Raw genomic sequence first — 16,237 nt, 5'->3', positions numbered from 1 at the left:
AGAGCATAAACATACACACAGAAAACGCATGAGAGCATTCACAGTACGTTGTCTGTGGATTCAGATAACTCATTAACAATTAGCATCTGTACCGGTAGTCTCTCCGCTTCTTGAGACAAGACGGCCAAAATGCTGTCGTACTCATTGACATCAAACTCCACTTCGTTGACGTTGTCAAACACGCCGAGAAGATGCGACTGAGAGGGAGAATGCAAAACAAAAATGTGTTTTATTCATTCCTTTGGACAATGTTGCCGTTTTGGTTTTTCCAGTCTATATCATCCATTTTAACTGAATCAGCTTATATGTACTGTTTGTCCAGTGATGTTTTTTTTTAGGAAGACAATTGCAAATTTGATGTGCGCACCTGAATTGTGTGAGAATCGCTGGCTTGCCCGAGGATTTCCAGGAGCGAAGGATCAGACACGAAGAAGAACCGCGGGAATAGGAGACGTTTTTTCTCAAGGTACCTGCAGTGTTTGCACTTGTGAGGTATCATTGCAAGACGTCTTCCAATTTATGTTAATAGTAACTCCACATGACTCAAGTGCTGATTATGTAACAGGAACGGTAAATGATCCACAGTTGTATTCAGATCTGCTTCAAAATGTCACCCTCATACAAAGTTTCATTTGCGTACCAACGGTTGAGCACTTTAATTCAGGGACTTTTAAGGGGGAACCAACAATCTGTTATTCAGTGGAGTAACTTGATTATGTGACTTGGCAAATATAAAAGCAAAGTCTTTCAACCATTTGGTGGCATCTTGCTCGGTTTTGAACAAATCTTAATTTTGTCAGGCCACAGCTTTGTGTTATGACAAAAAAATAGAAGTGCTTTGCTGCCGTCTGGTGGCAATTATAGAAATTCCAAATATTTTCCTGCACCCACCCTGCCAATACTAATGGTTCACCGCACTAGTTTTTGTTTGAATAACTGACTAGTAAAAAAAACTTCTTATTTACCCTGTGAGTGACTTCTGGCAAAAGTCCAATTGCTTCTGAAGATCTGGCAGGACCTCCCCCAACATTGGATCCCCAACGCAGCACTCCACCACATTCGGGACGTCCCGCGCTCGCTGCATGATGTTGATCCACGTTGAGTCAATTTGCTGAAAGCGCTCTGCTTCCTACATGAATGCAAAATACAGCCAAATATATATATATATATATATACACACACACACACAAACATATACATAGATATATATATATATATATATATATATATATATATATATATATATATATATATATATATATATATATATATATATATATATATACACAGTAAAGTCTCGTTATATCGATATCGGATATATCGATAGTCCCGGTTATATCGATACTATTTCTATGCACGCACTGAGAAAATTACATGCAAACAGGGTCGGATATATCGATAGTCCCGGTTATATCGATATTTTTTCGGACTCCCTTGAATATCGATATCACGAGACTTTACTGTATATATGTTACAACTCTGGCGAACAGCTCTTCGGCCTTCCCGTCTCTGATTGTGACTGCCTTCAAATATATAACGAGACTTTACTGTGTGTGTGTGTGTATATATATATATATATATATATATATATATATATATATATATATATATATATATATATATATATATATATATATATATATATATATATATATATATATACAGTAAAGTCTCGTTATATCGATATTCAAGGGAGTCCGAAAAAATATCGATATAACCGGGACTATCGATATATCCGACCCTGTTTGCATGTAATTTTCTCCGTGCGTGCATAGAAATAGTATCGATATATCCGATATCGATATAACGAGACTTTACTGTATATATAGAGAGAGAGAGAGACAGTCATTCATACTCCGAATCACACATGTGGGCACTTTAGACTTTTATTTTCAGATTAAAGGCTATTTACCTGAGGCAGATCTTTGGCGATGTCACCCCCAACAAACACGGCCTCTAAGTAAATCCAAAGGTTTTGCACAACCACCCACTGCTCAATGACATCTGTTGACGTGGACAGCTTGGATACCCAATCCTGGATGTCAGCTTTGTAGAATGTGCAATATCTGCAAGTAGAAGTAGAAGTAGCAGAATACACTGCGTACAAGTCATAAGATAACTGGTCTGACCTTTCAGCTGCGATGCTGCAATTTTGAGGAAGCAAAATGGTAAAAAAGTGGCTGACTTGGCCATCTCCTCACCGGTTACTGAGCAGCGAACCCAGCACCATAAGACTATCCTCCAGCGTGGTGAGGATTTCTGTAGTGTCGCCGCCTCGCAGCATGAGCTCGCCTCTGTCTTTGAAGTCCATCAGCGTCAGGTTTTGGTCAAGCCACACCGCCTTCACACCTGTCAATTTTGCCTCAATGTCCCTCTCTTTCACGGCGGATATGCAGATGTCCTAAGAGGTGTGACGAGTATGTAGAGCTTAGGGAAAGGCAATGAGAGAAGAAATTGTCGCCGCCTTACTTCAATGTCATCCTTGTACTTCAACAGTGGCGCCTCCATGATGTTGTTTAGGGTGCAAGTGGGTGACTCAACCTCAAACTCGTGGCCGGTCAGGTTGGAGATCTGATCCCAATGCCTGCGGATCATGGACTTGTTGGTCATCATCTCGAGCAGAGGACACAGCTCGTTGAAATCATCGATGGTCTGCTTTAGGTCCAAGAAAGCCTCCCACTCCTTCAGCGCCTTGGGAAGACGCCGGCACCTGGAAATAGACTCTTAATCAATGTTTTATGACTAATACAACTCATACATTTGAGTTCCATTAATTGGAAAAACGAATAAATATGAATAGGTGTGCATTGTGTACTTTACATTCACTAAAACAACAAACAAGGGAACCTGTTCTGAAATTCCATGAGCTCATTATTGATTTTCTCAATATCCACTTGTGTCCACAGGAGCTTGGAGTGGCCACTGATGGTTCTCATCACACTGTCATATAAGCCGTAGAGCTTCTGAAGTAGGTCCAGTTCTTTTCTGGGGGTAGAAATGCATGTTATAACACAAGGTATGTTTTTTGTTTATTTTTGGAGGACTTCAACTCTAGAGTCTTTGTACTTTTTGTTTTGAAGGCAGTCATAATCAGAGACGGGAAGGCCGAGGAGCTGTTCGCCAGAGTTGTAAGTGGTGAAATTACGCCACAGCTCGGAAAACCTGGACTGGAATGGGACAAATATGCACACCGTTAAATGAATACAAATAACACAATTTCAACAACACCAATACAAAGGAAAATAACAACATTGTTCGAACAATCAGAACCCAATTTTTGTCTGATTAGTCCAACTGCACGCGTGTCATTTCCTTTCTTTAATTTTATAGATGTAGGCAGTTACAAAGGGTGATATTGGAAATCCTTAAATAGTATGTGATTATAGTTCTTTCTTTTTCAATAAAAAGAAAAAAAAACGTTCTAGAAATTAGTACCTGGAAGACCTGGAGCCTGCGGCTTGCTTCTTTTGGTTCAATTCCGTCAACCATAGGCCCTTCCTGCAGCACGTTTAGAAATTAATATCAACATGCATGGACGTCAATTGATGTGGATTGGCGACTGCAACTTACAACATCATAGTCATCCATGAAAGCGCCAACATTTTTTTCAAAGATGCCGACACGTTCCTGCAGGTCCTGCTTGAGGCGGGGCTGCATCTGGAAAAGCTGATCCTGAACGGACATCTGGAGGGGAAAACCGTTCCGAGTACCGATAACAGTGAATTGTACAGGGCAAATATAATATCATACTATAATTTCCAAGTTTCGTTACTCGGGGGGATGCAGCGCAAGCGATTCAACGTACAGCTTTAGACAGAAGCCTGGTGAAGAAACGGCCCAGTCCGTACACCTCCCCAGGCTCCTTCTCTGTCATTTCAGCTTCATAAAGAATCAGCACTTCATAAGCATCCTAAATAAGGACAAGTTGACCTGTTAGCATCAAACAAAACAGTCAAAAGAAAACAACGGTATTCGTACTTGAGTGGATATCAGCGTCATATCTGTGCTTATTTCAGAATCCCGCAGGTTGGCCAGCGTCTTCATGGAACAGCGAACGTCATCCAGATTACTAATGGGATGTGACAGCTGTGTGAAGTTCCTATGGGTTTGCAGGCTAATGTTGATTATGTTCTTCCGGCATTCTATGCGCAGGAATTTGCACAGTAGCCTCTTCCAAGACTTAGCCTCAACCCTGAGGGAGACCTTTAAATGATCTGATTAAGAAAAAAAATGCAGCTAAGATAGATGTACTCAGTTGTTATGATATTTAACTAATTCACTGCCAGACGATGTTCAAAAATGTGTCCACTCCAGTGCCAGGGTTTATGTCATTTTCACTCAAATTGCAGGACCCACAGAATATTGAGTTTTTCGACTGCATAAACATTCAATTCAGTCCAAGAAACCTTAGATTCTCTTCTTTCATCAGAAAAAAATAGCTAATTCCCAAGTTATATGGTTTTGGAGTTATCTGAGCTTGAAACGGGGGCGGCTGTACAAAATACAACACAAAGCATACATATTGATTTATATAGCGCTTTAACAACAGCTGACGCAGTAACAAAGCGCTAACATGGACAAAAGGCAAATGCTGAACCCTCGTGGAAGGGAAAAAACATTGCTAGAGGTCTGTCCAGCACTTTATAGGCACCCACTGCAAGAAAAACCAAAACCTGAACAAATTCGGGAATGGCGCTCCACATCACACTTTTCTATTCCCGAATAAATTCAGGAATGGCAGTCAATGAGTTTATGATATATAATGACACACCACATATTAAAATGCGTGCGATCTTACTTGTTGATAGTTCAATCATCCCAACAACGATGACGTTCTGGATTTCCTCAATTTGGGTCTCATACGTGTCGTAGTGCTGCAATTTATTTTTGATCTCTATCAAGGTTGGCTTGCTGTCAATGAAGGCCTTTAAAAATTAAGCACAAGTGTCACTCAAACTCATGACAAGAAGACACTGACATACAACTCATATGTGCCAATTTTGTCGATGTGGGTGGAGTGATAAGGGAGTGACTGGTTCACACCAGTCCTTTTTCCCTACCGGATTAATGATCCCCTTTCCTGATGTTTATCCCAATACCTTGATTACACGCTCCTTGTCGTCAGCCCACAGTTCCTTGAACCTCTTGAAGCGATCCACAACGGTGGCGGCGCTGTCCCTCTGCAACTTCAGAGCCGATTTCAAGGCGAAAATGACGGCTTTAAGATCCTCGTGCTTATTAACCCGACTGTAGAAATCCAATTTCTCCCGACCTGTGAGAAAGTTAAACATCCCGTCAAGTGAATGCAACATTTTTTTCAGCTCACAGCGACTCACTTTCAGTAGACGAGCTGTCATGTCTGTACTCGACCTCCCAGCACTGAATCCCTTTGCTGACTTCCAAAATAAATTCAATTATTTCATGTATGGCGTGATGAATCTGATCGACAGTGGGGACCATTACCTGTGGACAATCATAAATCACACAATACAGTATTTGCCGTTAATGTCACAAACGTGTTGTGGCCAGGTTTTCAAGTCAAGGTTAGGTTTCCAAACAAGGCAACAGATTTCAAATGGGGCCTAGATTTTGTAGCCCTTATCATCAATCAGTCACCAGGAAGTAACCTTCCATTTTAAAACGGTTGGTGACCCTTGCCGGAGATGAATAAATAGCAGTTGAGAATTGCTACAGGCGGATTGCTTTTGTTTCCTGTGAGTGACTCACCACTTTGGGTGCATTCAGATGCACTTCAGATTTCATCATGGGGACCCAGCCGGAGTCAGCCCGCTTTTGGAAGGAGCTGCAAGTTCCAATGTGATCATGAACATCAACAATGCAAATCTGAGACAGCGCTAAAAACAGAAGAAGACTTACTCAGAGCCACAGATGCGTCTCTCCAACGTCTTCAGGGACAACTTGGTCATTTCCACCAGTGCATCTAAAATCCTTGCAGCGAAAGAGTCGTACTGCTTTGTGAAGTCCTATAATGTTATATTTCAAGCTTCAACACAACCAGCAAGGAGCCATTTTTGTTTTCTAACTGGCATTTTGGGGTCACTTTGGAATTCTTTGAGGATCCTTCAAAGAGATTTTGTCCCACAAAGCCTCCCATGACTAAAAAGTGCACTGTCAGAACACTTATAACCATACAAACCTTTTCAAAGCGTGTTGCTTTATACTTCTCTTGGCCTTCTGAGGTTGCGTCAGAGGCTCTCGGGGTCTCCTTTGGCCCTACAAAGTAAAAATCAAGTGTTAGACATTAGAAATACACCCGTTGGTCACAATATTAGGTAACTGTGATTAACATGGTCAAGGAGTGCATATTCAATTTTATTGTACAATAATTAGGGAAGGAGGAACAAGTGTACCAGCGCTGTGTCCATCCGTGACCTTTTTGGTTTGCTTGGACTTGTAAATGGAATTGAACACTTTGCCCAACTCATTTACAGCTTCCTTCACGTGATAGCACTTGTGTTCTAGTCTTTTGACGCCTTTATTGCACAGACTCTAAAATAAATAGATTTTTAAAAAAATGCAGCATTATTTGTTCAAGGAATGAATTGTGACAGTGTTTACCTGCGTGAGACTAACAAGAGGCTCAATTGCAGAGGCGTGATCTTCGGGCAGCTCAATGAGAACAGTCTCTGAGATCTTTTTCAGATAATCATCAATGTGAAACTTACAGATCTCTTGCACCTGGAAAGAGGTGAACATTGATTTGAGGTGATCGGACCTAAAACCACTGATTTGAAATGTCTCCTTTTCCATTATTTAGATTATTCACCAGCTTGTTAAAAATGTGTTTTTGCCTAAATTTGGTCTGTGTTTCAAAATTCTCACCCCCCCCCCCAAAACACAACCAGGACAAAGTGCTAAAATATTTTGTGCCTGATTAGACAAAAGAACATAAGTCAGACATAAGCAATTTTCAGAGCCAAAGTGTGGAAAAACTTACAGTACCTAGAATTCCGAAAATTGAAAACCCAACATGGGTAACACTTACTCAGAAATTGTATGTACCGTATTTTCCGGTGTATAAGGCACACCCAAAAGCCTTAATTTTTTTCAAAATATGACCCTGCACCTTATACACTGGTGCGCCTTATATGTGAAGTAATATTGAGCCACAGCAGATCTCACAACTACTCTCAGCAGCCACCTACTTCATTTCCCCCCTATAGAAGAAGTAGTGTGTAACCCCAGCCTCTACGGTAGCACCTTCTAATGCCACATTATTATATTTGGAAAAATGTATGTATTTATACAGTATATTATATCTGGAAAACTTTTCTCATTCCTTGAAGGTGGCCCTTATATATGGAAAAAGTTTGAAAATACACCAGTCATTGCGGGAGCGCCTTATACTCCGGTGCGCCTTATACTCCGGAAAATATGGTAATTGAAATTTAAGGTGCAGCACATACCTTACTCAAGATTGTCTTGAGTTCACACAAGGCGTTGTCAATATTTATAAAGTACTGGTCCAGAAGCAATGATGACCACGTGACCATCACTGACCCATAACGGAGTAAGGACTCCATCTTGTAATTGAACACAGAAATACATTGTGATTCGTAAGTAACTCTCTATATACGGCAAAATTATATTGCGATTTTGTCACTTCTGCAAGTCAGGGGCGGTGCTAAATAATACAATATTTGGCTCTAAGGTGAGATTTCAGGATGAGCCCAAAATGCATTTAAAGTTTTACAGGTGAAGTTATTCCTAATTTCTTGTATACAACTACAGTTCTATGACTGCAGAGTGACGACCACAGAATTCTGTCAGTCGGAATCCTGATGTCCATGCAAGAAGATTTTGAAGGCCTGTAACCTCAGTTTTGTTACTATCAGACAGTTCTGAGCTAATTGCATTGCATTCACAAAGAGGTTACCTGGGTGGTCTTTGATGTCATCAGGTTGGTAAAGTCCGCTGGTATATTCTCACAAGAGAACTTGTAGTCCATCAAAATCGTCTATGTGAGGAAACACCAGGAAGCCGTTAGGGTTGTTTTTGAATGCGCAGCGAGGGGAGCAAATGATGAAAAACAGATTTACGTGTAGGCGATGATGATAGGTCTTCAACTGGCCCTCCACCTTGAGGAAATGCAGTGCCTGTTTGGGAACATCCAGCCCCATCTTCACCAAACTGCTGGCCTCTTGAATGGCCTCAGTTATCTTTGAATCAAAGTTCACCATGTACTTTCCCGTCACAGTGCAGCGAATCAACAATGTCGTATTCAAGGCTGTAGAGAAACAAAACATATGAACTGCAAAATTGTATCCAATTTACTCAGCGCCGCTACATTTTCATTCCTTGAGTCTACTCGCCATTAATAATAATAATGACAAATAATAATAATAATAATTTATAATATAATATAATATAATATAATATAATATAATATAATATAATATAATATAATATAATATAATATAATATAATATAGGGGGGGGGGGGCTGCCTCTCCCAGCCGTTGCCGCTGTCAATTATCTAATCACGGACACGGGGCATTTATACGGGTCGCGATCACCTCGCCAATGCCGGATGATTGACTCAACTCGCCACCGTACCTTGACTCTTACTTCGATGCGCGAGTGTATCCGGTCCGAGGTATTTTCCCTGCGTCCCGTAAATGTATGTCATCTTCCGGGATTGCGTCATTTTGCACCCTCGTGTGCCATTTGCTTTTTGGCGTAGTACGCGGGTCGGATCACCCCCTGCCTTCTTACTCGCTGTGTTTTCTTTGATTTGTGAATAAACATCCTGCTTGGTTAGTACGTGTCTGTTTTGGGATCCTAAACATTCCACTACGTTCCGACGAGTCATCTGCCGTCACTCTCGCTCGGAACGTGACAGCTTCGGATGACTCGGCTACAGGATGTTCTTTTCTCTTAAAATATCTATCCAATGACACTTGCTCTCACTCCCACAGCAACATCACTAGATTTCACAGCCTCCTTATTCTTTAATATCGTACTGATCGTAGATTTCGCCATGCTGTATTCCCTCGCCAGATCAGACACTCGCACACCTCCTTCATATTTTGCGTTTATTTTTTATTTTTTATTTTTTTATTTTTTTTCCCAAGATGGCGGCGCGTCTGATGTTTATCCCAATACCTTGATTACACGCTCCTTGTCGTCAGCCCACAGTTCCTTGAACCTCTTGAAGCGATCCACAACGGTGGCGGCGCTGTCCCTCTGCAACTTCAGAGCCGATTTCAAGGCGAAAATGACGGCTTTAAGATCCTCGTGCTTATTAACCCGACTGTAGAAATCCAATTTCTCCCGACCTGTGAGAAAGTTAAACATCCCGTCAAGTGAATGCAACATTTTTTTCAGCTCACAGCGACTCACTTTCAGTAGACGAGCTGTCATGTCTGTACTCGACCTCCCAGCACTGAATCCCTTTGCTGACTTCCAAAATAAATTCAATTATTTCATGTATGGCGTGATGAATCTGATCGACAGTGGGGACCATTACCTGTGGACAATCATAAATCACACAATACAGTATTTGCCGTTAATGTCACAAACGTGTTGTGGCCAGGTTTTCAAGTCAAGGTTAGGTTTCCAAACAAGGCAACAGATTTCAAATGGGGCCTAGATTTTGTAGCCCTTATCATCAATCAGTCACCAGGAAGTAACCTTCCATTTTAAAACGGTTGGTGACCCTTGCCGGAGATGAATAAATAGCAGTTGAGAATTGCTACAGGCGGATTGCTTTTGTTTCCTGTGAGTGACTCACCACTTTGGGTGCATTCAGATGCACTTCAGATTTCATCATGGGGACCCAGCCGGAGTCAGCCCGCTTTTGGAAGGAGCTGCAAGTTCCAATGTGATCATGAACATCAACAATGCAAATCTGAGACAGCGCTAAAAACAGAAGAAGACTTACTCAGAGCCACAGATGCGTCTCTCCAACGTCTTCAGGGACAACTTGGTCATTTCCACCAGTGCATCTAAAATCCTTGCAGCGAAAGAGTCGTACTGCTTTGTGAAGTCCTATAATGTTATATTTCAAGCTTCAACACAACCAGCAAGGAGCCATTTTTGTTTTCTAACTGGCATTTTGGGGTCACTTTGGAATTCTTTGAGGATCCTTCAAAGAGATTTTGTCCCACAAAGCCTCCCATGACTAAAAAGTGCACTGTCAGAACACTTATAACCATACAAACCTTTTCAAAGCGTGTTGCTTTATACTTCTCTTGGCCTTCTGAGGTTGCGTCAGAGGCTCTCGGGGTCTCCTTTGGCCCTACAAAGTAAAAATCAAGTGTTAGACATTAGAAATACACCCGTTGGTCACAATATTAGGTAACTGTGATTAACATGGTCAAGGAGTGCATATTCAATTTTATTGTACAATAATTAGGGAAGGAGGAACAAGTGTACCAGCGCTGTGTCCATCCGTGACCTTTTTGGTTTGCTTGGACTTGTAAATGGAATTGAACACTTTGCCCAACTCATTTACAGCTTCCTTCACGTGATAGCACTTGTGTTCTAGTCTTTTGACGCCTTTATTGCACAGACTCTAAAATAAATAGATTTTTAAAAAAATGCAGCATTATTTGTTCAAGGAATGAATTGTGACAGTGTTTACCTGCGTGAGACTAACAAGAGGCTCAATTGCAGAGGCGTGATCTTCGGGCAGCTCAATGAGAACAGTCTCTGAGATCTTTTTCAGATAATCATCAATGTGAAACTTACAGATCTCTTGCACCTGGAAAGAGGTGAACATTGATTTGAGGTGATCGGACCTAAAACCACTGATTTGAAATGTCTCCTTTTCCATTATTTAGATTATTCACCAGCTTGTTAAAAATGTGTTTTTGCCTAAATTTGGTCTGTGTTTCAAAATTCTCACCCCCCCCCCCAAAACACAACCAGGACAAAGTGCTAAAATATTTTGTGCCTGATTAGACAAAAGAACATAAGTCAGACATAAGCAATTTTCAGAGCCAAAGTGTGGAAAAACTTACAGTACCTAGAATTCCGAAAATTGAAAACCCAACATGGGTAACACTTACTCAGAAATTGTATGTACCGTATTTTCCGGTGTATAAGGCACACCCAAAAGCCTTAATTTTTTTCAAAATATGACCCTGCACCTTATACACTGGTGCGCCTTATATGTGAAGTAATATTGAGCCACAGCAGATCTCACAACTACTCTCAGCAGCCACCTACTTCATTTCCCCCCTATAGAAGAAGTAGTGTGTAACCCCAGCCTCTACGGTAGCACCTTCTAATGCCACATTATTATATTTGGAAAAATGTATGTATTTATACAGTATATTATATCTGGAAAACTTTTCTCATTCCTTGAAGGTGGCCCTTATATATGGAAAAAGTTTGAAAATACACCAGTCATTGCGGGAGCGCCTTATACTCCGGTGCGCCTTATACTCCGGAAAATATGGTAATTGAAATTTAAGGTGCAGCACATACCTTACTCAAGATTGTCTTGAGTTCACACAAGGCGTTGTCAATATTTATAAAGTACTGGTCCAGAAGCAATGATGACCACGTGACCATCACTGACCCATAACGGAGTAAGGACTCCATCTTGTAATTGAACACAGAAATACATTGTGATTCGTAAGTAACTCTCTATATACGGCAAAATTATATTGCGATTTTGTCACTTCTGCAAGTCAGGGGCGGTGCTAAATAATACAATATTTGGCTCTAAGGTGAGATTTCAGGATGAGCCCAAAATGCATTTAAAGTTTTACAGGTGAAGTTATTCCTAATTTCTTGTATACAACTACAGTTCTATGACTGCAGAGTGACGACCACAGAATCTGTCAGTCGGAATCCTGATGTCCATGCAAGAAGATTTTGAAGGCCTGTAACCTCAGTTTTGTTACTATCAGACAGTTCTGAGCTAATTGCATTGCATTCACAAAGAGGTTACCTGGGTGGTCTTTGATGTCATCAGGTTGGTAAAGTCCGCTGGTATATTCTCACAAGAGAACTTGTAGTCCATCAAAATCGTCTATGTGAGGAAACACCAGGAAGCCGTTAGGGTTGTTTTTGAATGCGCAGCGAGGGGAGCAAATGATGAAAAACAGATTTACGTGTAGGCGATGATGATAGGTCTTCAACTGGCCCTCCACCTTGAGGAAATGCAGTGCCTGTTTGGGAACATCCAGCCCCATCTTCACCAAACTGCTGGCCTCTTGAATGGCCTCAGTTATCTTTGAATCAAAGTTCACCATGTACTTTCCCGTCACAGTGCAGCGAATCAACAATGTCGTATTCAAGGCTGTAGAGAAACAAAACATATGAACTGCAAAATTGTATCCAATTTACTCAGCGCCGCTACATTTTCATTCCTTGAGTCTACTCGCCATTTATAATAATAATGAAAATAATAATAATAATAATTTATAATATAATACAATATAATATAATATAATATAATATAATATAATATAATATAATATAATATAATATAATATAATATAATATAGGGGGGGGGCTGCCTCTCCCAGCCGTTGCCGCTGTCAATTATCTAATCACGGACACGGGGCATTTATACGGGTCGCGATCACCTCGCCAATGCCGGATGATTGACTCAACTCGCCACCGTACCTTGACTCTTACTTCGATGCGCGAGTGTATCCGGTCCGAGGTATTTTCCCTGCGTCCCGTAAATGTATGTCATCTTCCGGGATTGCGTCATTTTGCACCCTCGTGTGCCATTTGCTTTTTGGCGTAGTACGCGGGTCGGATCACCCCCTGCCTTCTTACTCGCTGTGTTTTCTTTGATTTGTGAATAAACATCCTGCTTGGTTAGTACGTGTCTGTTTTGGGATCCTAAACATTCCACTACGTTCCGACGAGTCATCTGCCGTCACTCTCGCTCGGAACGTGACAGCTTCGGATGACTCGGCTACAGGATGTTCTTTTCTCTTAAAATATCTATCCAATGACACTTGCTCTCACTCCCACAGCAACATCACTAGATTTCACAGCCTCCTTATTCTTTAATATCGTACTGATCGTAGATTTCGCCATGCTGTATTCCCTCGCCAGATCAGACACTCGCACACCTCCTTCATATTTTGCGTTTATTTTTTATTTTTTATTTTTTTATTTTTTTTCCCAAGATGGCGGCGCGTGCACACGCAGCGGCTCCTCTCTCTCCCGGCAAATTGGTTTTTTCGTGTTTATTGTGTTTGTCTTACTCGTGCAAATGTCCGTCTCCGTTGGCACATCGCTACACCCGAGGCGTACCTACTCCCGTGAGCGTTCTGCTCCGACATCGGCAGTTCATGTTTTAAAACTCTAAACCAGCTGAAGTCAGAAGTGCTACGCAAGCATGGATTGCTCAGGGAGTCGGCTCATCCATTGAGCCCCACTCTTCCACCGACCCCCACTCCTGCACCCAACCCAGAGTGGAGGCGCCATCAAGCGCTGTATGAGGAAACAAAAGAGGGGAAAGCGTGGAGGTATTCGCATTAGGCTCGCGGCTAGCCGCCACCGGCCTTGCATTCCTACCATCACGCTGTGCTAACGATAAAAGCGCTCGCTGGACAATAAAATGGACTACATCAGACTTCTCCGCTCAACTTCCAAGTACCGTGGGTGAAGATGTTGTAGCAAAACTTTGAAAATGCTTTAGTGGAAACATGGCTGACCGACAGCATACCGAGACAGTGCCATCCAGGTTACTAGCCCAGCATAACTAGCTTCCGGGCAGACAGTAGCGCTCGTTCTGAGGGGGGGAAGACTCGCGTGCTGGGGGACTCTGTGTTTACATCAGTGATGCCTGGTGCCGCAACGCTGTTGTGGTATGCAAAGCACTGTTCGCTCACTGAATGGAACTTATGAGTCATAGAAATGTCGGTCCATTCTACCTTTGTCCGAGGGAATTATAGTGAAACCAAATACTGCTGGTAGCAGTTTACATCCCACTTGGCCGAGCTCAATTAACAACAGGAGCGCGGCATTGAATTTGAACTCTACCAGGGGCAACATCAGTCGAGCAACAGACTAAGCCCACTCGCAGATTTGACTAATTCTTCTTATCCTGGCTGGCGATTTCTAAGCCACGGGGGGGGGGGGGGGGGGGGGGGGGGGGGGGGGGGGGGGGGGGGGGGGGGGGGGGGGGGGGGGGGGGGGGGGGGGGGGGGGGGGGGGGGGGGGGGGGGGGGGGGGGGGGGGGGGGGGGGGGGGGGGGGGGGGGGGGCCCCCCCCCCCCCCCCCCCCCCCCCCCCCCCCCCCCCCCCCCCCCCCCCCCCCCCCCCCCCCCCCCCCCCCCCCCCCCCCCCCCCCCCCCCCCCCCCCCCCCCCCCCCCCCCCCCCCCCCCCCCCCCCCCCCCCCCCCCCCCCCCCCCCCCCCCCCCCCCCCCCCCCCCCCCCCCCCCCCCCCCCCCCCCCATTATCCCGGTCCCGAAGAAGTCGTCCCCCACCTGCCACAATGACTACCGCCCGGTCGCACTCACTCCCATCCTCATGAAGTGCTTCGAGCGGCTAGTTATGAACCACATCAAGGCTGCCCTCCCCCCCACCCATGACCCCTTCCAATTTGCATATCGGCCCAACCGCTCGACGACCGATGATGCCATCTCCACTGCTCTCCACACAGCGCTCACCCACCTGGAGACCAGAGACTCCTACGTCAGAATGCTGTTCATCGACTTCAGCTCAGCATTCAACACAATCATCCCCCAACAGCTTACCAATAAACTGAGCAAACTGGGGATCAGCACCTCCCTGTGCAACTGGCTGCTGGACTTCCTGACGGGGAGACCACAGGCAGTCAGAGTTGGCGACAACACTTCCAGCACCATCACGCTGAACACAGGGGCCCCCCAGGGGTGTGTGCTGAGCCCCCTCCTCTTCACTCTGCTCACGCACGATTGCTCACCATCATCACCCAGCTCCAACCTCTTCATAAAGTTTGCGGATGACACGACTGTGGTGGGCCTCATCAACAACGACGAGGAGACAGCCTACAGGGACGAGGTCAGCCGCCTGGCCACGTGGTGCAAGGACAACAATCTCCGTCTGAATGTGGAGAAGACGAAGGAGATTGTTGTGGACTTCAGGAGAGTGCGCCCCCAGCATGCTCCACTAACCATCGACGGTGCTGCAGTGGAGAGAGTGAGCAGCACCAAGTTCCTGGGAGTGCACATATCCGATGACCTGTCCTGGAGCCACAACACGGCATCAATGGCCAAGAGAGCCCACCAGCGCCTGTACTTCCTCCGCAAGCTCAAAAGAGTTGGAGCCCCGACCCCCATCACGACCTCCTTCTACCGCGGTACCATAGAGAGCATCCTGACCAGCTGCATCACTGTGTGGTACGGCGCCTGCACCGTGTCCTGCCCGTAAGACTCTGCAGCGCATCGTGAGGACAGCTGAGAAGATCATCGGTGTCTCTCTCCCCCCCCCTTCAGGACATCTACAACACCCGCCCTCACCCGCAGAGCCATCCGGATCGCTGGCGATCCCACCCACCCCCCCCACAGCCTCTTCAGCCTGCTGCCATCGGGTCGGAGACTGCGGAGTCTCCGAGCCAAGACCAGCAGGCTCAAGGACAGTTTCTGCCACCAGGCAGTCCGGAGACTCAACTCCCTCCCATTTTATTTCTTTCTTAAATGCAATAGTTGTACGCACTACTTTTCTTTTGTCACTTTAAGCAGCACTTAATTTCTTTGGAGGCATAATTACGGACTAAAACTCTTCGTACACCTATATTAAACGCTAGAGCAAAACGCAGCACGTCCGTTAGCGACAACAATTGGTCACGAACAGAGCGATACACCCGTGCGCCGCTCAGCTCCCCACCCTCGCGTACGCATTCACGTGGCGTATTGGCGTTCGAACACCGATTGATGTTCGAACGCCGAAGCAAGAATATCTCGAATATTTTGTTCGAACACCGATTTGTTCGAACAGTGAGGCATTCGAGACTGTATAATATAATATAATATAATATAATATAATATAATATAATATAATATAATATAATATAATATAATATAATATACAGCTGGATTGCTAGATGAATAAAAAGTGAAGAGAGGAAAAAAGAAATAAGAATAAAGACAAGATAAAAAGGCTAAAAAAGTTACATGGGATGAAAGAAAGTTGAGTCAAGAGCAAAAAAAAAGAAAAAGGCCACATTTGAACAGTGCGACAAAATGGCCACCGCAGGAAAAAAGGAAGAACAGCGCCCACACCAAGGGTTTACTGTGTTTGTCCAGCAGTCAATCATA

General features: G+C 44.0%; 1 protein-coding gene across 1 annotated transcript in view; it reads right to left on the bottom strand.

Annotated features, from left to right (window-relative positions):
- Nucleotides 1–16,237, bottom strand: part of LOC148891407 (dynein axonemal heavy chain 8-like) — a 51,889-nt gene that overhangs the window by 27,541 nt on the left and 8,111 nt on the right. The window contains exons 17-39 of the mRNA XM_089007396.1: nucleotides 12,086–12,273; nucleotides 11,923–12,003; nucleotides 11,454–11,570; nucleotides 10,606–10,725; nucleotides 10,398–10,536; nucleotides 10,184–10,260; nucleotides 9,904–10,010; nucleotides 9,754–9,829; nucleotides 9,363–9,489; nucleotides 9,126–9,298; nucleotides 4,799–4,925; nucleotides 3,979–4,214; nucleotides 3,806–3,910; nucleotides 3,571–3,684; nucleotides 3,436–3,498; nucleotides 3,067–3,167; nucleotides 2,848–2,985; nucleotides 2,470–2,710; nucleotides 2,202–2,401; nucleotides 1,913–2,066; nucleotides 966–1,129; nucleotides 368–470; nucleotides 93–197 (exon numbers count right to left, since the gene is read on the bottom strand). Of these exons, the coding sequence (XP_088863522.1) occupies nucleotides 93–197; nucleotides 368–470; nucleotides 966–1,129; nucleotides 1,913–2,066; nucleotides 2,202–2,401; nucleotides 2,470–2,710; nucleotides 2,848–2,985; nucleotides 3,067–3,167; nucleotides 3,436–3,498; nucleotides 3,571–3,684; nucleotides 3,806–3,910; nucleotides 3,979–4,214; nucleotides 4,799–4,925; nucleotides 9,126–9,298; nucleotides 9,363–9,489; nucleotides 9,754–9,829; nucleotides 9,904–10,010; nucleotides 10,184–10,260; nucleotides 10,398–10,536; nucleotides 10,606–10,725; nucleotides 11,454–11,570; nucleotides 11,923–12,003; nucleotides 12,086–12,273 (3,056 nt within the window). The remainder of the gene's footprint in view (nucleotides 1–92; nucleotides 198–367; nucleotides 471–965; nucleotides 1,130–1,912; nucleotides 2,067–2,201; nucleotides 2,402–2,469; nucleotides 2,711–2,847; nucleotides 2,986–3,066; nucleotides 3,168–3,435; nucleotides 3,499–3,570; nucleotides 3,685–3,805; nucleotides 3,911–3,978; nucleotides 4,215–4,798; nucleotides 4,926–9,125; nucleotides 9,299–9,362; nucleotides 9,490–9,753; nucleotides 9,830–9,903; nucleotides 10,011–10,183; nucleotides 10,261–10,397; nucleotides 10,537–10,605; nucleotides 10,726–11,453; nucleotides 11,571–11,922; nucleotides 12,004–12,085; nucleotides 12,274–16,237) is intronic.

This window comes from Hippocampus bargibanti, linkage group LG11 (assembly GCF_051943395.1).
Source record: "Hippocampus bargibanti isolate YZ-2025 linkage group LG11, ASM5194339v1, whole genome shotgun sequence".
Classification (NCBI taxonomy): domain Eukaryota; kingdom Metazoa; phylum Chordata; class Actinopteri; order Syngnathiformes; family Syngnathidae; genus Hippocampus; species Hippocampus bargibanti.
The sequence above is the reverse complement of the archived record's forward strand: the minus strand, read 5'-3'. Positions and strand labels throughout refer to the sequence as shown.